This window comes from Prionailurus viverrinus, unplaced genomic scaffold (assembly GCF_022837055.1).
Source record: "Prionailurus viverrinus isolate Anna unplaced genomic scaffold, UM_Priviv_1.0 scaffold_49, whole genome shotgun sequence".
Classification (NCBI taxonomy): domain Eukaryota; kingdom Metazoa; phylum Chordata; class Mammalia; order Carnivora; family Felidae; genus Prionailurus; species Prionailurus viverrinus.
The window spans coordinates 1,960,867-1,978,332 of NW_025927612.1; the positions used below are offsets into that span (position 1 = coordinate 1,960,867).

Here is a 17,466-nt window from a genome sequence, read left to right on the forward strand (position 1 = left end):
ACCCTTCAGCCTGATGGCCTGTAACCTTCTGTTCGCTGCCAGATACAGCTAAGACTTGTCCCAGGCATGGAACAACTTCCTGTGATTGTCCTGGAGATGGCCTGGCCCACAGGATCAGCTTCCATGGTTGTCAACAGACGCAGAAAAGTCCTGTGTGTCTGTAGCGTGGCGGGCCTTGGAAGGAGGAATCTTGAGGAGGGATGTTCGGCAGAGATAAGTGTGCCACATTACATGACATGCACTTGACCTTCCTCATGAATTGTCAACCTAAGTGCCACTGAGTGTCCTGGCTAGTTTCTCATTATTTCTTACATGGCAGATTCTCAGAGGTCATTAAGACCAGCTAATCAAATCTGCAGGTGTTGTGAACCCAGGAAGGTCACCAATACATTAGGTATCAGGCTCAGGATCAACATGACGGCTTGGAACAATGGCTGAAAACCAACTCAGGAAGAAACAGCTGTTTGAAACTCTAGTAAGTTCTGTGATAGAGTAAGAGTCTGTGGTGGAATGGACAACTTGACAACTGACCTGGCTGATGAGGAAATATTTTAAGCGGGGTCCCTGCAACAGCATGAACACATAAGAATAAGATCTTATTTTCCTTTATTTTATTGTATTTATTTTTTGCGAGAGAGAGAGAGAGAGAGAGAATGTACATGCAAGAGCGGGGGAGGGGCAAAGGGAGACAGAGAGAATCCCAAGCAGGCTTGATGCTCAGCGCGGAGCCTGAAGTGGGGCTTGATTCCACAACTTGGGGATCGTGACCCGAGCCCAAACCAAGAGTCAGACACTCAACTGACTGAGCCACAAGATGCCCAGAGAATAAGCTTTTAAAAATCACCATTATCCCCAAGTGTTGGGTAAAGATTAATGGTAATGGTTACACAACATCATGAATGTGTTTAATGCCACTGAACTTTACCCATGGTTAAAATAACCCATATTATATATGTATATTTTACTCCAATAAAAAATGACAAAATATTACTCTCACAGTCATGGGTGTCTGTCCCCTAGGGACCCTCCCACTGCTCAAGCTGAGTGCCGAGGCACGAGGGCTCCTGGGTCTGTCTCCAAAGGAGTCCGCTAACGATGAGAAGATATTCCTAACAGAGCAACAGAAAGACCTCAAAGCAGATTTTTCTCAAAATAGTAATAACAGTTTGCACCAATGTCAGCGGTTTGCATGGATGGAGTGAATCACTTAACGTCCACATGGACCCTGTGGGGTACACACCCTCCATCCCTCTGGGGACACTGAGGTGCGTGAGCTACTCAGATCACCTACCTTGGGAGCCTGGGTCTTCAACGTGTGCTGCCGTGACATCAGAGGCTGCTGTGAACTGACCACAGCTATGTGGGTCACATGTAGGTCACCGTGCTTAGAAGCCCCAAGAGCGAGCCGCAGAGAAAGGAATGAGGCAAGGGGAGTGCTCACTTCAGACGAGCTCCACGTAGAGCAGATTAACTGGCAGAAGGATGTGGAAGGATGGCGCACCCGGATTCTGAAGTGCTCCAAAAAAATGAAAGGAATGAGGAGGATTCGGATTCGGATTGTGGGAGAGTACGTATTTGGATTACAAAGTCCAGGAGATGAGAAAATTCAGCACAGTTTTATAAAAATGAGCTCAGTCTAGGGGCGCCTGGGTGGCTCAATCGGGTAAGTGTCCAACTTCGGCCCAGGTCATGATCTCGTGGTTTGTGAGTTCGAGCCCTGAGTCGGGCTCTGTGCTGATAGCGCGGAGGCTGGAGCCTGCTTCGGATTCTGTGTCTCCCTCTCTCTCTCTGCTCCTCCCCCCACTCACACCCTGTCTCTCAAAAAATGAATAAAAACATTAAAAAATTTTTTCTGACAGCGTGGAGCCGAGAGCCTGCTTCGGATTCTGTGTCTCCCTCTCTTTCTGCCCCTCCCCCACTCATGATCTCTCTCAAAAATGAACAAGCATTAAATAACATTTTTTTTAAAGTTGTTTTATTTATTTTTGAGAGAGAGAGAGAGAGAGACTGAGAGACAGTGCAAGTGGATGAGGAGCAGAGGGAGACAGAGACATAGAATCTGAAGCAGGCTCCAGGCTCTGAGCTGTCAGCACAGAGCCTGATGTGGGACTCGAACTCACAAACTGTGAGATCATGACCTGAGCCCAAGTCAGATGCTTAATCGACTGAGCCACCCAGGTGCCCCTAAATAACATTTTTTAAATGAGCTCAGTCTAGCAAGCCATCCTCCCGTTTCCTAAAATAGAGGAATTTGGGAAACCTGGTGTCTTGTGTTATTGGATATAAGATATCTGAGGTTCAGTGCAGAGAAAAATCTTCTTAAAATGCCACAACAGTGCCTGCAGCCTAGAGGCAGCTCAGCAAATCAGCGAATCTGTGTTTCATTGCACACATAGTTAAAAAAAAAAAATTCTGCCTGGATTAAAGATTCATGTTTGAAAAGGAAACTATAACAGTATGGAAAACACAGAGGTGGACAGGGCGAGTGGGGGGGGAGGAGAGACGAGAGCGAACGGGAGGAGGGGGCTGTCAGGGCCCAGGCCGGCAGGGGTGGGGGCAGCAAGCAGTGAGCTGCAGCCCCACATAGATGCTGCAGGCTAGCTCCTCAGCTCTAAGCACCTGCTGGCTACAGGAAGCTGCCAAAACCACCTCCTGGGCTCTGGCCAGCACAGGCTGTGAATCTACTCCACCCAGGAGACCACAGGCCACCAGTGTTCACCGAAGCTCCTGTCTCAGCCAGGGACAAGCCAAGATGCCAGAGGGCGCCTGCCTGGACGCTTAGCCCCAAGTGCCTGCAGAGAAAAAGAACCTTCTCAGTGCCAACTTGGTTTCGTGAGTTGTGTGGCTCAAGGCACATACATCTGCTACGTGGAAGAACCCGTTATTGCTTACAGTTAAGGCAACCCCCCTGGGCCTCCCCGTTGCTGACCCAAATGTCCTTCCTTTCACCCAGGAACACATGTACAAGCCAGGGTTCAGAAACGTGTGTCGAGTGAATGATGGGGACCGGTCCAGACAACAACCGGTCTCATTTCCAATTCCATGTAGCGTGCACTGAGCTCAGGTGGGCCCTCGATGTAAGCAGGCCCCTGTGACACCTCCCTCTCCTCACATGTCACTGTCCCGCTGCACTTGTGACTTCCAAGAGTCCAGAATGGACCAAGTTAAGGATTTTTCACTGGAATCCTTCAGAAATCATTTTTCTATTTTGTCAAAACTGTGCCCTCCAGAGGGGTTGGGGACATGTGTAATCGACCTAGGGTCCTTCCAGAAGGAGCTGGTTAGAGTTTCCTTTTCCAGTTTGGGTTCTTTTCATTTGTTTTGATGAGTTTCACAGCACGGAATTATGCAAACATGTACTCAGAAATATGTTTTCTTTCTGCCAGCTTTCTCTAAAGCTCTGGCAGTCGCAGAGACCAGAGCAAAAGAGTATCTGGTTGTTGACATTTGTCTAATGAGGTTGGACGTTATTTCTTATGTGTCACGTACCTTTGTAGACCTCCTTGTGTAAGCGGCTCTTCATTTTTCTTCTTTAATTTTTTTCAATATTTGGTTTTTTTGAGACAGAGAGAGCTAGACTGTGAGCAGAGGAGGGGCAGAGGGAGAGGGAGACACAGAATCCAAAGCAGGCTCCAGGCTCTGAGCTGTCAGCACACAGCTTGAGGCAGGGCTCAAAGTCATGGACTGTGAGATCATGACCCGAGGCAAAGTGGGACACTAAACCGACTGACCTACCCAGATGCTCCTTCCTTTTTTATATTTTTTAAGTTTTATTTTTTTAATGTTATTTCTTTATTTTTAAGGGAGACAGAGACACAAAGAGCACGAGTCAGGGAAGGGCAGAGAGAGGGGGAGACACAGAATCCAAATCAGGCTCCAGGCTCTGAGCTGTCAACAGAGCCCAATGCGGGGCTTGAACTCATCAACCTTGAGATCATGAACTGAGCAAACGTTGGATGCTTAAGTGATTGAGCCACCCAAGCGCCCCAGTTTATATTGTTTTTGAAGTACCTACTGTGTAAAATAGTCTTTGGCAACATTTAGGAAATGCTCGCTAAATATTTGTTGAAGGACTGAATGAATAAATGAAGTTTTATTTTCATATGATTGAAATTCTACAGCCTTCTCTTCCAGAAATTATGCCATTTTCTTCCATTTAAATACAATACAGCTGGAATTAGTTTCATATATATTGTTTTTCATATAATTTATTGTCAAATTGGTTTACATACGACACCCAGAGCTCTCCACAAGTGCCTTCCTCGATGCCCATCACCCATTTTCCCTCTCCCTGCCCCACCCCACGCCCCCATCAACCCTGTTTGTTCTCTGTATTTAAGAGTGGTTTCCCTCCCTCCCTCTCTGTTTGTATCTATTTTTCCCCTTCCCTTTCCCCATGGACTTCTGTTAAGTTTCTCAAGATCCACATATGAGTGAAAACATAGAATATCTGTCTTTGACTGACTTATTTCACTTAGCATAATACCCTCCAGTTCCATCCACGTTATTGCAAATGGCATGATTTCATTCTTTCTCATTGCCAAGTAGTATTCCATTGTATATATAAACCACATCTTCTTTATCCATTCATCAGTTGATGGACACTTAGGCTCTTCCCATAATTTGGCTGTTGTTGAAAGTGCTGCTGTAAACACTGGGGTACAGGTGCCCCTATGCATCAGTACTCCTGTACCCCTTGGGTATCGTATGTCTATATTAAGTGGGATTGAGTTATAGTTTTCTTTCTTTGTACTGGAATCTCCTTACCTAACTTGGTGGCAGGGTTACTGAAGAACTATTTCTGTGCCTAAATAGTTTAAAAAGTATGCAAGTTACCTGTTCTCTAAAGTTCACAAGAACTCAAGTATCAAAATACTCTGAATCAAGCATATGTCTTAGAGGTAATTATCTGACCAGGATAACGTTTTAGGGTCTAAGACTTTGGCAAGGCAATGTTAGAATTCTCATTTGGGGTGAAAATTTGGGTGAGATTAAATGCCACTCAAATTTCAGTTTTAATTTCTAATTACACGGTTCTCATGGCCCAAGACCCCAAACCACTGAATTCTTGTCAGCACTGAGAGAGAGCCACAGACTTGCTTCTTGCGAACTGGCGGTGATGAACCAAAACAGCTACTGAAAAGGAGGCCTGGGAGGGGGTGACAAAGCAGCCCGCCTGTTGGGGGACCCAGACGGCATGTTGCCTTTTTGTGAGCGAGAGCGAGGTATTTCTCCCCATGGAAAGCAAGGCTTTGCTCAGTACTATGGATACAGTACCCCAAAGAATGGCCCGGGAGCATGGCCCGTGGAAGAGCCACGAGGCCCGCAGGCCAGACCGAAGACGCTCCGCTCGCCACGAAGACAGGGCATTCTCGGGCCCGCGGCACCAGCTAGCAAGGGAAGGGACCCTGACTTTGAGGTCCCTTACTGCGGGCGCTTGGGGAGAGGACCCCGAGCAAGTGTCCCTGGGCCCCCGTGCTCATGGGCTCACAGTGTGGGAAGGGAGACAGACAAGTCAACGGAGGCCTCAGCTCCCGAGACAGCAGACATGGGGCCGCCCTCGCCAGGGCCTCCCGACATGCTCTGGACCCGGGGGACACAGGGTCTCTGGGCACATCCAGCCCGACACAAGCTGGGGGCCTTCTCCAAGCCACGATTAGAGACAAATATTTTTCTATACTTTCTGTTAATCTTTTATGTTTAATTATTACAGGACTATAATTATGACATGCCGAATGGGTCACAGAAACGACGTAGGTACAGAGTGACAGATTTACTTACAAAAAATCAAAAATGTCTATGTGGTGAAAAGGCCCCTTGAACAAAAGTCAAGGTAAGACAAGGCTTCGGCTTGGGTCACGATATCACGGTTCCTGAGATCAAGCCCCGTTATCGGGTTCCTCGCTGACAGCACAGAGCCTGCTTGGGATTCTCTCTCTTTCCCTCTCTCTCTGCCCCTACTCTGCTGTCTCTCTCTCTCTCTCTCAAAATAAATAAACATTTTTTAAAAAGGAATATGGGGTGAGCTACAATAAACAAAACATATTCACAGAGGAAACAGATGGCCCGAAATCATACATCCAGACATTGCTAATTACAAATGTGCTACCTTTGCCCATCAGATTGCCAACAAATTTTCAAACGTGCACGACATGCGTATTTGTGGATGTTAGTGTCATTATTTATAATGGCCCCAAATCAGAAAGAAACTAAATAGCCATCAAAAGGTTGAATAAATTGTGGTATAATTATGCAACACCCCAACCCCCCTCCACCCCGTACTTTGGGAATCTCAGTGCTCTGCTTTGTTGTGATTCTTCGAGTTCCCATTTCATTAGTCCATTTACAAGTCGGAGTGAAATGAACGGTAAAGTTCATAATTACAAAACAGAAGCAAATTTTCAAACAACTGAGCAGAGGCTGTTCACATCTTTCTATAATGTAGCCAGCCCTCAGGGCAGTTCGGGTCTCCCTGGACCTGCTTCTTCCACCGGCTTCCAAATCTCAGGCCAAAACGCCCTGCAATTCTGGACTCCTCTCTTTTTGTCACCAAGAACCAATATATCAGCATGCACCACCCCCTTGCAGAGCCCCTCCCTGTCACCTGGATCACTGCAGTCACCTCTCACCTCTTCTCCCTGCTTTCTGCCCTTGTCCCTACAGTCTATCCTCAATACAGCCGCCAGGTCGATCCTGTCACAACGCGTGCGAAATCGTGTTGTTTCTGTGCTCATTGTCCTCCAGTGTCTTCCTCCCACACTCAGGGGACAAGCCAAAGGCCCTGCTTGAGTCCCCCACCCCTCCCATCACCTCTCTGACCTCATCTACTCTGTCTTCACTGCCCGGGCTCCAGCCCAGCTCACTGCACCTGGTAGGAGGAGTGCGCTATGCCAACTCCTGGACAGTTCGAGCTCGGTCCCAGCACAGGCCGAGAGCTGTCCCTTAAGGCAAGAGCAATCCCCCAACAGGACTTGTAGATGATGGCTGTCAGAAGCTGAGGCCCACAGGGTCAAATAGTCATTGGCAACATGTATTTATCAAGTCTCCAAAAAAAGTGAGAGAAATAGAATATGTATTATGCTTTATATTCCTTAGTGAAGTCATCGCTTGAGGCATTAAGTATCGGCAACTGCTGCAGTCACAAAAAGACAACTCGGTAGGAAAAGTGTGCGACTCTTGATCTCGGGCAATGTGAATTCGAGCCCCACATTGATGGTAGAGATTACTTAAAAGTAAACAGACAGGTAAACTTAAAAAAAAGACACACACACTTGTTCTGAGATGGGGAACGGATTCATTACACTGGTCTCTCAGAAAATAACATGTCGGAGTGCTGACTGTTACGACCTAGAGGCAGGTGCGTCTTACACATGGTGGTGGTGCAAACTGCCAGCTTCCAATTTGAAAAGAGCCAAATATCAGAATTGGGGGAATTTTCCCTTTGCTTTCAACTCGACCTCATCCTCTTGTCCTTTACCACCACGCTTCTGCTGTCCACTTCTTCCTCAAGCACCTTAGGAATGTTCCGAGTCGGCGTCACCAGAAAGAGCAGGAAGCCCCAGTTTGGCGTTCTCCACTGCGGCTGGTTTCGGTGATGAAGCAGCTGTCCGTCTCCATCTGCCTTGTCCTGTGCCCCCGGTCCCTTCCTCATCTGTCCGGCGCTCCCCCTGCAACAGCCCAGCTCTCAGCTCCCCTGGCTTCACGGCACCTCCCCCTCCTATCCCCCCAAAGTCCCACCCCAAGCCCCTTTCCTTCTAACTCATCACGCTCTCTTTGAATGATCTCCTCCAACTCCCCGATTTCAACCACTTACTACCTGTGCCCCAGAGAGCGTCCCTGAGCTCTGCACAGATCCACCCCATTTGTGCATGTCCCACAGTCACCTCCAACACCATGTGGCCGACCCCGAGTGTGCTGGCCACGAGGACTCGCCCCCAAACTAGGATCTTCCCAGACTGACAGGAAGGACCAGCTGGAGAGAAATAAGATGAAATTTAGCCGTACTAAGTATCAGTCTGGTTCCTGGGCTTAAGGGAAACAACACTAGCTGTGGGGCTGTGACGTACCTCAATGGTGACTAGAGCCAATCATACTGTGTCACACGTTTAAAAGTCACTGAGAAAGTAAATCTTAAAAGCTTTCATCACAAGAAACAAATGCGTGACCTCATCTGGTGACAGATGGGAACTAGACTCATTGTGGTGAGCGTCTGGCCACAGGAAAACGTGGACCCGTGACATGGTGCACCTGAAACAAATACAGTATGTGTGTGGACTGCACTTGTAGAAACAAGAACCAGGGAAAAGCAGAGCAGCAATGGCACAAGAACAGACCGGAGAGAAGACAGCCTCACAGAGCCACAGAGGAAGCTGGGGGTGAGTCAACAGCGTGGTGCGGCTGCCAGAACAAAGCTCGTGGCATCTCCAGCGGCCTTGTCCGGAGGCCGGGGTCCAGATGAGAAGTGATCATCCTGCCCCGACACCCTAGGTCTGCAGCCTCAGCCCTCTTGGCGCTTCGGAAGGGCTCCGTCGGAAGGTGTGCGAGCGCAGAGGGAAGGGCTGCGTAGACCGGCCACACAGAGAAGACACGTGTGCAGGGCTTCTGGGTGGTGGAGAATGACACGTGTTCTGTGAGCCGGACTCTCACAGTCACAGCTGTCACACGGTTATTTGCAAAGCATGTTATGCAACCGGTTTCCTGTCACTGTATGTCTCCAGATAACACATGACTGGTGAAAGTGTGGCCAGCATTTAAGTGGGTGGCCATCAATATCCCTTCAGATCTAGTTCACAGTGACGGCTGTGTTGTCTCTGGGGTTGCCAATCACCCTTCTCAACATTATTCCCCCTCTCTCACGTACCTTTTTTCTGAAGTTTTCATGGATTTATTTTGAGGGGGGAGGGGAAGGACAGGGAGAGAGAGGGAGACAGAGAATCCGCAGCAGGCTCCAAACCGTCTCATATACCTTTTAGTTAGTTAAGCAGTCAACAAGTTTCGTTGCTTATTTCTCTAAAATCGTTCTCCTATTTTCCCCTTCGGCTGCACTCCTATTAGTACCCTTTCTTTTCCAGTCTCCCTTCCAGCTAGAGCACAGACTCTGATAAGTCTTTCCTGACAGTTTGGCGTCAACATTGACAGTTTGGGGCCACCTGAATAACCCTTGTGTGACCTGACATGAATTGCCTACTGAAGATCAGGGTTTTCTGGGGTGGGGTGGGGAGAGGGAGCTCAGCGTTCAAAGCCACACAATCGCAGTAAAGGGCACGACACACTCTAGGACTCCAAGACAGGCATTTACTTCCCAAGGCGCTGGACGTCTTAAAGAAAAGGGATGCCAAACTCCATGACCTGAACTCTTGGCCCAAAACCTGGTTGAAAAACTAGGCTCTCTATGACAGGCCTAAAAGAATCTGTTCTGTCTTACACCCACGGGCTGAGACAACTCGAAACAAACCTCAGAGTTTACTACCACAAGATGCCAAATTATTCCACCAGGTCTTATATGGGAAATCAAGAGCACGCTTAAGAAAGTCTGGGAAGGGGTTGGGGGCGGGGGGGGGGGGGGAGCGGGGGTGGTGGGTGACTGGCTGGCTCGGTCGGTGAAGTGTGCGACTCTTGATCTTGGGGTTGTGAGTTCCAGCCCCACGTTGGGTGGAGACATTACTTACATATGTACATACACACATATACACACATACATACACATATATACACACACATATATACATACATGCATACACACAAACACACGTAGAAAGAGTGGGAACCTGATCATTGGAATAGAGACATCTGAGGGCACTTGGATGATTCTGAGTACCCTAATCTCCCAACCGCCAAAACACACTGGTGGTACCACCAAGGGGTCAGGATCCTCAGGAATGAAGGCTTAGGTCACCTCACCAGGTGGAGAAGCCCTGATCGGTTGAGCAAAAGGGGCACAGGAATCACGGACTGTATTAACCATTCACATGCTTGGCTTTGCTATGACATTTCAGTAATTTTCTTCCTTTCCTCTTTCTTTTCCATACTATTTTATTTAGAATGTGTTGGTGACAATGCACTTCACAGTGTCATGCCTAGCTCGCGGACACACAACAATACTAAAGGGAAGTGGCATCGCCCACTCTCTGACATGACAGAGAAGTAACGGGCAGCTGGCAGCGGACTTCTCACCAGAACTAGTTCTGAGTTGTGGTTTGGGGTGTTTCTTCCTGGCTGTTTAACCTCAAAGCTGGTTCTCCAGCCCTTTCAACATTTCTGTGAGCTACCCAATATCGGCTTGATAAGATCCTTTTCTGCTTACATTAGTCAGCTCGGCTTCTGTTGATTGCAAATTAAAACTCGCAGTGCTACAACATCTATATGGACAGTGTGGTCAGTCTGGCTTTCCCCATCTCTAACACACCAGAGTTGAAGGAAGGAATTAGTCGATAAAAAAAGGAGAAATTAAAGAGTCAGAAAAAGTAAAAAGTAGAATCAAAACTAATAATCAAAAAAAGAATAAACAAAAATAAAAATCCATAAACTAGAAAAGCCGTGAGCTAACCTAACCAACAAGGAAAAAGGGGCTAGAGCAGAAATTCACAATGACAAAGAAAAAATACCTCTGGAAAGGGTAAAAAAAAAACAAACTTAAAAATTATAAGAACTATTTTGTAAAATTATATGAATTTGATAGCCAGACTGAAACAGATACTTTTCCAGGAAGAGCAGAATTTATAAAACCGACTTGGGGAGATACAGACTAAACAGATCAATCCATAAAAGAAGTAGACAGTTGACAAAGATCTAAACACACCAAAAAAGCAGCAGATATAGTTTAGAGGGGAATTCTGCCAAAATTTAAAAGTGCTGTTAATTCCAACTCTACTTAAAATATTCTAGAACATGGGGCGCCTGGTTGGCCCACTGTGTACAGCATGTGGCTCTTGATCCTGGAGTCGTGATTTCAAGCCCAACGATGGCTGTGGAGCCTACTTAAACAAATTCTAGGAGCGCCTGAGTGACTCAGTCGGTTAAGCATCTAACTTCAGCTCAGGTCATGATCTCACGGTTCGGGAGTCTGAGCCCGAATCGGGCTCTGTGCTGACAGCTCAGAGCCTGGAGCCTGCTTTGGATTCTAGGTCTCCCTCTCTCTCTGCCCCTCTCCCACTCATACTCTATCTGTCTCTGTCTCTCTCCCAAAAATAAATACAGATAAAAAAAATTTTTAATTCTAGAATATGACAAAATTCCAAATTTTGTATGATCCAAGTATATAACATTTATGTCAAAAGCCAGTAAAGATTTTACAGAAATAAATAAAGCCAAATTTAAGGCCAAAGACCAATTTCACATCTGAATATTTATATAAAAATTCAATAGAAAATAGATGCATAATCCAGCAACACAAAAAGAAAAACACCCTGTCCAGCTGGGGTTTATTCCAGAAATATAAGGATGGTTCAATATTACATAATCTATTAATAGAATTCATTGCTTTGGTAGATTTAATGAAAAAAAATCATATAATCATCACTAGAAATGCTGGAAAATTTTTTAATAAAATTTAACAATGATTTTTTTTTTAATTTTTTTTTTTCAACGTTTATTTATTTTTGGGACAGAGAGAGACAGAGCATGAACGGGGGAGGGGCAGAGAGAGAGGGAGACAACAGAATCAGAAACAGGCTCCAGGCTCTGAGCCATCAGCCCAGAGCCCGACGCGGGGCTCGAACTCACAGACCGCGAGATCGTGACCTGGCTGAAGTCGGACGCTTAACCGACTGCGCCACCCAGGCGCCCCAACAATGATTTTTTTTAACAATGATTTTTGATGGGGAAAAAAAAAAACAGGAGTACAGGACTCAGTGGAAAGTGTGACTAGCATGAAAAAAACATTCTCCTAGCCTCAAAGCCATTGCCTCAATAAAAAAAAAAAAAAAACCCACAGCTTTATTGAAGCACAATTCACAAAGAACCGCACATAATTATTATGTACAGTTTGAGGAGTTTGAACTTATGCAAACATTCATGAAACCATCGCCTCCAAGTTTCCATGTGTGTGCGTGTGTGTGTTAAAAACACTTGATATGGGGGCACCTGGGTGGCTCAGTAGATTGGGTGTCCGACTTCAGCTCAGATCATGGTCTCGCGATTCATGGGTTCGAGCCCCGCATCGGGCTCTATGCTGACAGCTCAGAGCCTGAAGCCTGTTTCGGATTCTGTGTCTCCCTCTCTCTGACCCTCCCCCGTTCATGCTCTGTCTCTCTCTGTCTCAAAAATAAATAAACGTTAAAAAAAAATTTTTTTAAAAAGTTCCTTTTGAAATCGAACATAACCCCTTCCCCCAAAATAACCGGTTTTCTTTTGAAACTAAGCAAGCTGATTCTAACACAGCCAGGAACACACTAAATAACAAACCTCTATAATGAAAACAGTATAATAATGGCGCACGGACAGACCAATGAAGAGAACAGAAAGGCCAGAAATAAACACAGGAGTTTCCTCCAGGATGAGGAAGGTCAGCCTCTCAAATCCGTGGGATACAGGTGACGTTTTTAATAAGTGATGTTGGGGCAGCTGTATAGAAAATATCAACACGTTTTACTAGATGGGATTTTTTTGCACACATATACAAATTACATAAGCAAAATCAAAATACAAATGACAAACCGGGGGAAATTACGCATGGCTTTTCTCACAAAGGACTTGTCACCCCTGAAATTGGGACTAAAAGACCAACAGTGGAGGAAGAGCGCACAGGTCTCAAGAAAATATTCAGCCTCCCTCTGAACTAAAACCACACAGAAATGCAGGTTTTCACCGATCAGATGGCAAAAGTCCCACAGCTGGACAACACATTCTGTTGGCGAGGCACTATTTTACTTTGTTAGTAGGACTGCAAAATTGGACATTTGGTAATATTGACTAAATGTATAGTTTCACAGACCCAGCAATCCCAGCTCTGGGAACACTATCGACGTACCTGTACAAGTACAAAATGCCGCATACACAACGTTTTCCTAGTCACGGCAATGGTTGCGATAAGAGTAAAAGCAAGCCCGGTGTGCAAAAGAAGGAACTGGTTAAATAAATGTGCTATAGCCACATGACAGAATATTATACAGCGAACGCCAGGGCGCCTGGGCTGGCTCAGTCAGCGCAGCGTGTGACTCTTGATCTCAGGGTTATGAGTTTAAGTCCTACGTTGGGAGTAGACATTACTTAATAAATCAAACTTTTAAAAAATTGTTAAAAACAGTGAAGACTCCCGGTCACTGATGTGGAGAGAATTATAAAATAACATTTTTTGAGACCTGTTAAGATGTTAGCCGCTTTGAAACATACAATTTTGTTACTGACTAGCCACGATGTGGTACATTTTATCTTCAGGATTTATTTATTGTATACCTGGAAATTTGTACCTTTTGACCAAGCTTTACCCATTTCACCCACCCCACCCCCAGCCTCTGTGTTTCTCTGTATCTCTGAGTTCAGGGGTTTTTGTTTTTATATTCCACACATAAGTGAGCTCAAATAGTAGTTGTCTTTATTCTGACTTATTTCATTTAGCACAATGCCTTCAAGGTTGAGCCGTGTTGTTGCAAACAGCAGGATTTCCTTTTTTATGGCCGAATAATATTCCATTGCCTATATATACCACATTTTTTACCCATTCATCCACCAATATCACTTAGGTTGCCTCCGTGTCTTGGCCATTGTAAATAATGTTGCAATGAACACGTGGGTGCAGATATGGTTTTGAGCTGGTGTTTTTGTTTCCTTTGGATATCTTCCCAGAGATAAAATTGCTGGGTCATAGGGTTAGTTTTTTAAGGAACCTCCGTATGTTTTCCAAAGCGGCTGCACCAGTTTGCACTCCCACCAACAGTGCACAGGGGTTCCCCTTTCTCTGCATCCTCCCCAGCATTTGTTATCTCTTGTCTATTTGGTACTAACCATCTTAAAATGTGTGAAGTGACTTCGCATTGTGGTGGTTTTGATTTGAATTTCCTTGGTGATGAGTGATGTTGAGCATATTTTCATGTGGCTGTTGGCCATCTGGATGTCTTCTTAAGTCAACAGACTGAGATGCAGAATGGTATACAGAGTAAGCTACCCTTTGTGTAAAAAAAAGGGAAGAATGAAAAAAACAAATAAATGATTTCCTTGTATTTATATAAAGAAATACTGGAAGGGGACGCCCAGGAGGCTCAATCGGTTAAGTGTCCAACTTTGGCTCAGGTCATGATCTTGCAATTCGTGGGTTCCAGCCCTGCGACAAGCTCTCCGCTGTCAGCACAGAGCCTGCTTTGGATCCTCTGAACTCCTCTCTCTCTGCCCCACCCCCACTCTCTCTCAAAAATAAACATTAAAAAAAATACTGGAAGGATGAAGGAGAAAAACTAATAAAAATGTTTACTTCAAGGTTAAGTGTGTTTTAAATATACTTTTCATTTTTGAAACACGTAAACATATTATCTGTTCAATAACAGTTTAAAAGTGTAATGAAGACAGGAAGATCAACTGAACAAAACTGCCCCCAAACAGACCCAACTAAGTATCTAAGATTTACGCTGCATTTAAGATCACGTTATAGAAACAGAAGTACAAGTGGCTTTTACATATGTAAGATACACAACCTCACTGATCAAGAAATTCAATTAAGGGGCGCCTGGGTGGTTCAGTCGGTTAAGTGTCCCACTCTCGATTTCGGATCAGATCATGATCTCACAGTTCATGGGATTGAGCCCCACATTGGGCTCTGCACCGACAGTGTGGAGTCTGCTTGGGATTCTCTCTCCCTCTCTGCCCCTCCCCTGCTTGTGCTCCCTGTCTCTCTCTCTCAAAAAACATTTTTTTTAAAGAAATTCAATTTAAACAAAATGCCACTTATCAACTCTTGACTTTGCAAAGATGGAAACATTTCCTAACACACTACATTTGAGGAGTCTCAAAGGGACCAGCACTTTCATGCCCAGTTGCTGGGTGTGACAAGTGGCATCGCCATTGAGGACAATAATCTGATATCTAGTGGCAGTTTATATTTGCATACACTTTGACTCAGCAGCTCCACTTCTAAGAGTTTTTTTTTTCACAAGCATAATCGCACCTGACCACAAAGACTGATGTACACAGATATTTGCTGCAGCACTGTGAACAGTAGCAGGAGACTAAAACCAAGAAAAAGTCTACCACGGGTACCTCCCTGCAGTGAAATATGAAGCTGTTAAAAACAAGGAGAAATATCTACATGTGCTGAAAGGGAACAATCCCCAAAACATATTGTTAAGAAAGGGGGCTATAAACATGGTGAATAAAATGCTACCATTTATGCAAAAAATATGTCTGAATACATATGGAATATACATCTGGAAGGAAGCAGCTGGAGGCAGAAACCAAGCGGCTGGGACAAAGCAGAAGGATGGAAACTGACTTTAATATGCTTTGATTTTCAATCATGTGCACATACTCCTTAAAACTGTACTCTCTGAGAACAAAGCAAGAAGCTATGGATAGGGGCACCCAGCTGGCTCCGTCAGTGGGGCATGCCACTCTTGATCTTGGGGTTGTGAGTTCAAGCCTCACATTGGGTGGAGAGCTTACTTTAAAAAAGAAGCCAGAAGGCATTTACAGAGGAAAGATGACACAACAAATGGTGTCGGGTCAGTTGTTAACTTTGTAAAATAAAATCATACCTTCAGCGTACATTAATATAGATATCAATTGAACTAGGGAAATTAAAAGTTAAATAAAAATGAAACCAGCCAAGGTAATGATGACCACGTAAATCTGAAACTTTCAACACATCTCCTAAATATAACGCAGAGGCTGAGATCATCCAAACGCCAAAAGCTAAGAACAGAAATGAATAAACACACCAAGAAGAAATAAAGTAATAAAACAAGAGTTGATTAAATTCAGAAAAGAAATAGAAAGGGTTTCCGTTTCTACCTAGGATGTAGAAAGTCGCAAGGAAGGTCCCTTCCACCCTGACCAGAAAAACTGAATCGAACGGGGAATCTTCATTTTGTTGAGGTCATCAGAGAGCGGAGGTCATCAAGCCCCAGGGTGGATGGGACTCCTGGCAGCGAGCCCCCTTGGTGATGACCCTAAATGCAGACACTTCCACTCGCTCTCAGAGCCTGCACCCTGGAAGATAGACCCAGGCACCCAGCCTTCCTCTTCAGTGTAACAACAAGAAACAGATTCCTACAATTCAAACAGATACTTGTCAACAGGATTCTCATCTCAGCTGAAGACACTCACTGTTCAGTCTGCAACAGACTTTCTCACTCTTGGTGCTACTGACATTTGGGGCCAAATTCTTTGTGGTCATCATTGCCCTGTGCAGCCTCCCTGGCCTCTACCCTCTAGAAGCCAGTCACGCCCTCCCCACTAGTTCTAACAACAAAAATGCCTCCAGACACTGCCAAATGTCTCCTGGGGATAGGGTTGACATATTTACACTAAAATATATATATACAAGTATATATGTATATATGCGTGTATATATATGTGTGTGTGTATATATATATATACATACATGTATATATACTTGTTTTTATCATCTGAAATGCAAACTTAACTTTCTATTTTCTGCTAAAGATGGCATCCTTACCACAGGGGAAAAAAGCTCGCCTCCGTTGAGAACTATTGATCTAGACCCTCAAATACTGACATGAGCAGACAACAAGGAATCACCAAGCATTTGAAGAATATGGAACTGAATTCAAAAAGCTCTTCTTCAAATATGGCAAATATATCCTGCCTCAGGGCCTTTGCACTTTCTGTTTCCTCTTTCTAGAAACCTGTTCCCCTAAATACCAGTATGGATGTGAGGGACGAAGCCAGGATGTAATACATATGCTACACAAAATTCTCACAAGATATAAAGAAAAAATGCAAGAGCTGACGTGAAAACAAAAGTCGCAGAAATTAAAAACATGACTACCGATCAATGGGCTGAACAGTAGAAAGTTTACAACTTGTCCATAAATCAACGAGGTACAAGCTTGAGCTGAGAGAGTCTCTCAGAAAGAACAGAAAGATAGGAAGTGTCAGAGCAAGGTTGGGACGTATCTGGAGAGTGCCTCTGAGGCATCAGCACTAACTGCGGCAGCACCCTCTTCATCAAGGCAGTTGGGGCGCCTGGGTGGCTCAGTCGGTTAAGCTTCTGACTTCAGCTCAGGTCATGATCTCATGGCTCATGGGTTCAAGCCCCGTGTCGGGCTCTGTGCTGACAGCTCAGAGCCTGGCGCCTGCTTCGGATTCTGTGTGTGTCTCTCTCTCTGCCCTTCCCCTGCTCACATTCTGTCTCTGTCAAAAGTGACTAAACATTAAAGAAATAGTAATAAAAAAAGAAGTCACAGCAATAGATGCATGGCTACAGGTACCCCTCCTTATTTAAGCCCCTAGGTTCTGGCCGTGCCAAACTTCACCTTTATGCCCGAGTTCTTTCAATAGCAACTACTTTCTGTAATT

General features: G+C 45.1%; 1 protein-coding gene across 3 annotated transcripts in view; it reads right to left on the reverse strand.

Moving 5' to 3' along the window:
* Positions 1-17,466, reverse strand: part of GAB3 (GRB2 associated binding protein 3) — an 80,595-nt gene that overhangs the window by 51,999 nt on the left and 11,130 nt on the right. For 2 of the 3 annotated variants that reach the window (XM_047847664.1, XM_047847666.1), the window contains exon 1: positions 13,942-14,095. The exons of the other annotated variant lie outside the window; for it this stretch is intronic. In XM_047847664.1, coding sequence (XP_047703620.1) covers positions 13,942-14,043 — 102 coding nt within the window. In that variant the 5' untranslated portion in view covers positions 14,044-14,095. Of the gene's footprint in view, positions 1-13,941; positions 14,096-17,466 lie in introns of those variants that run through there. 3 annotated transcript variants of the gene reach the window in all.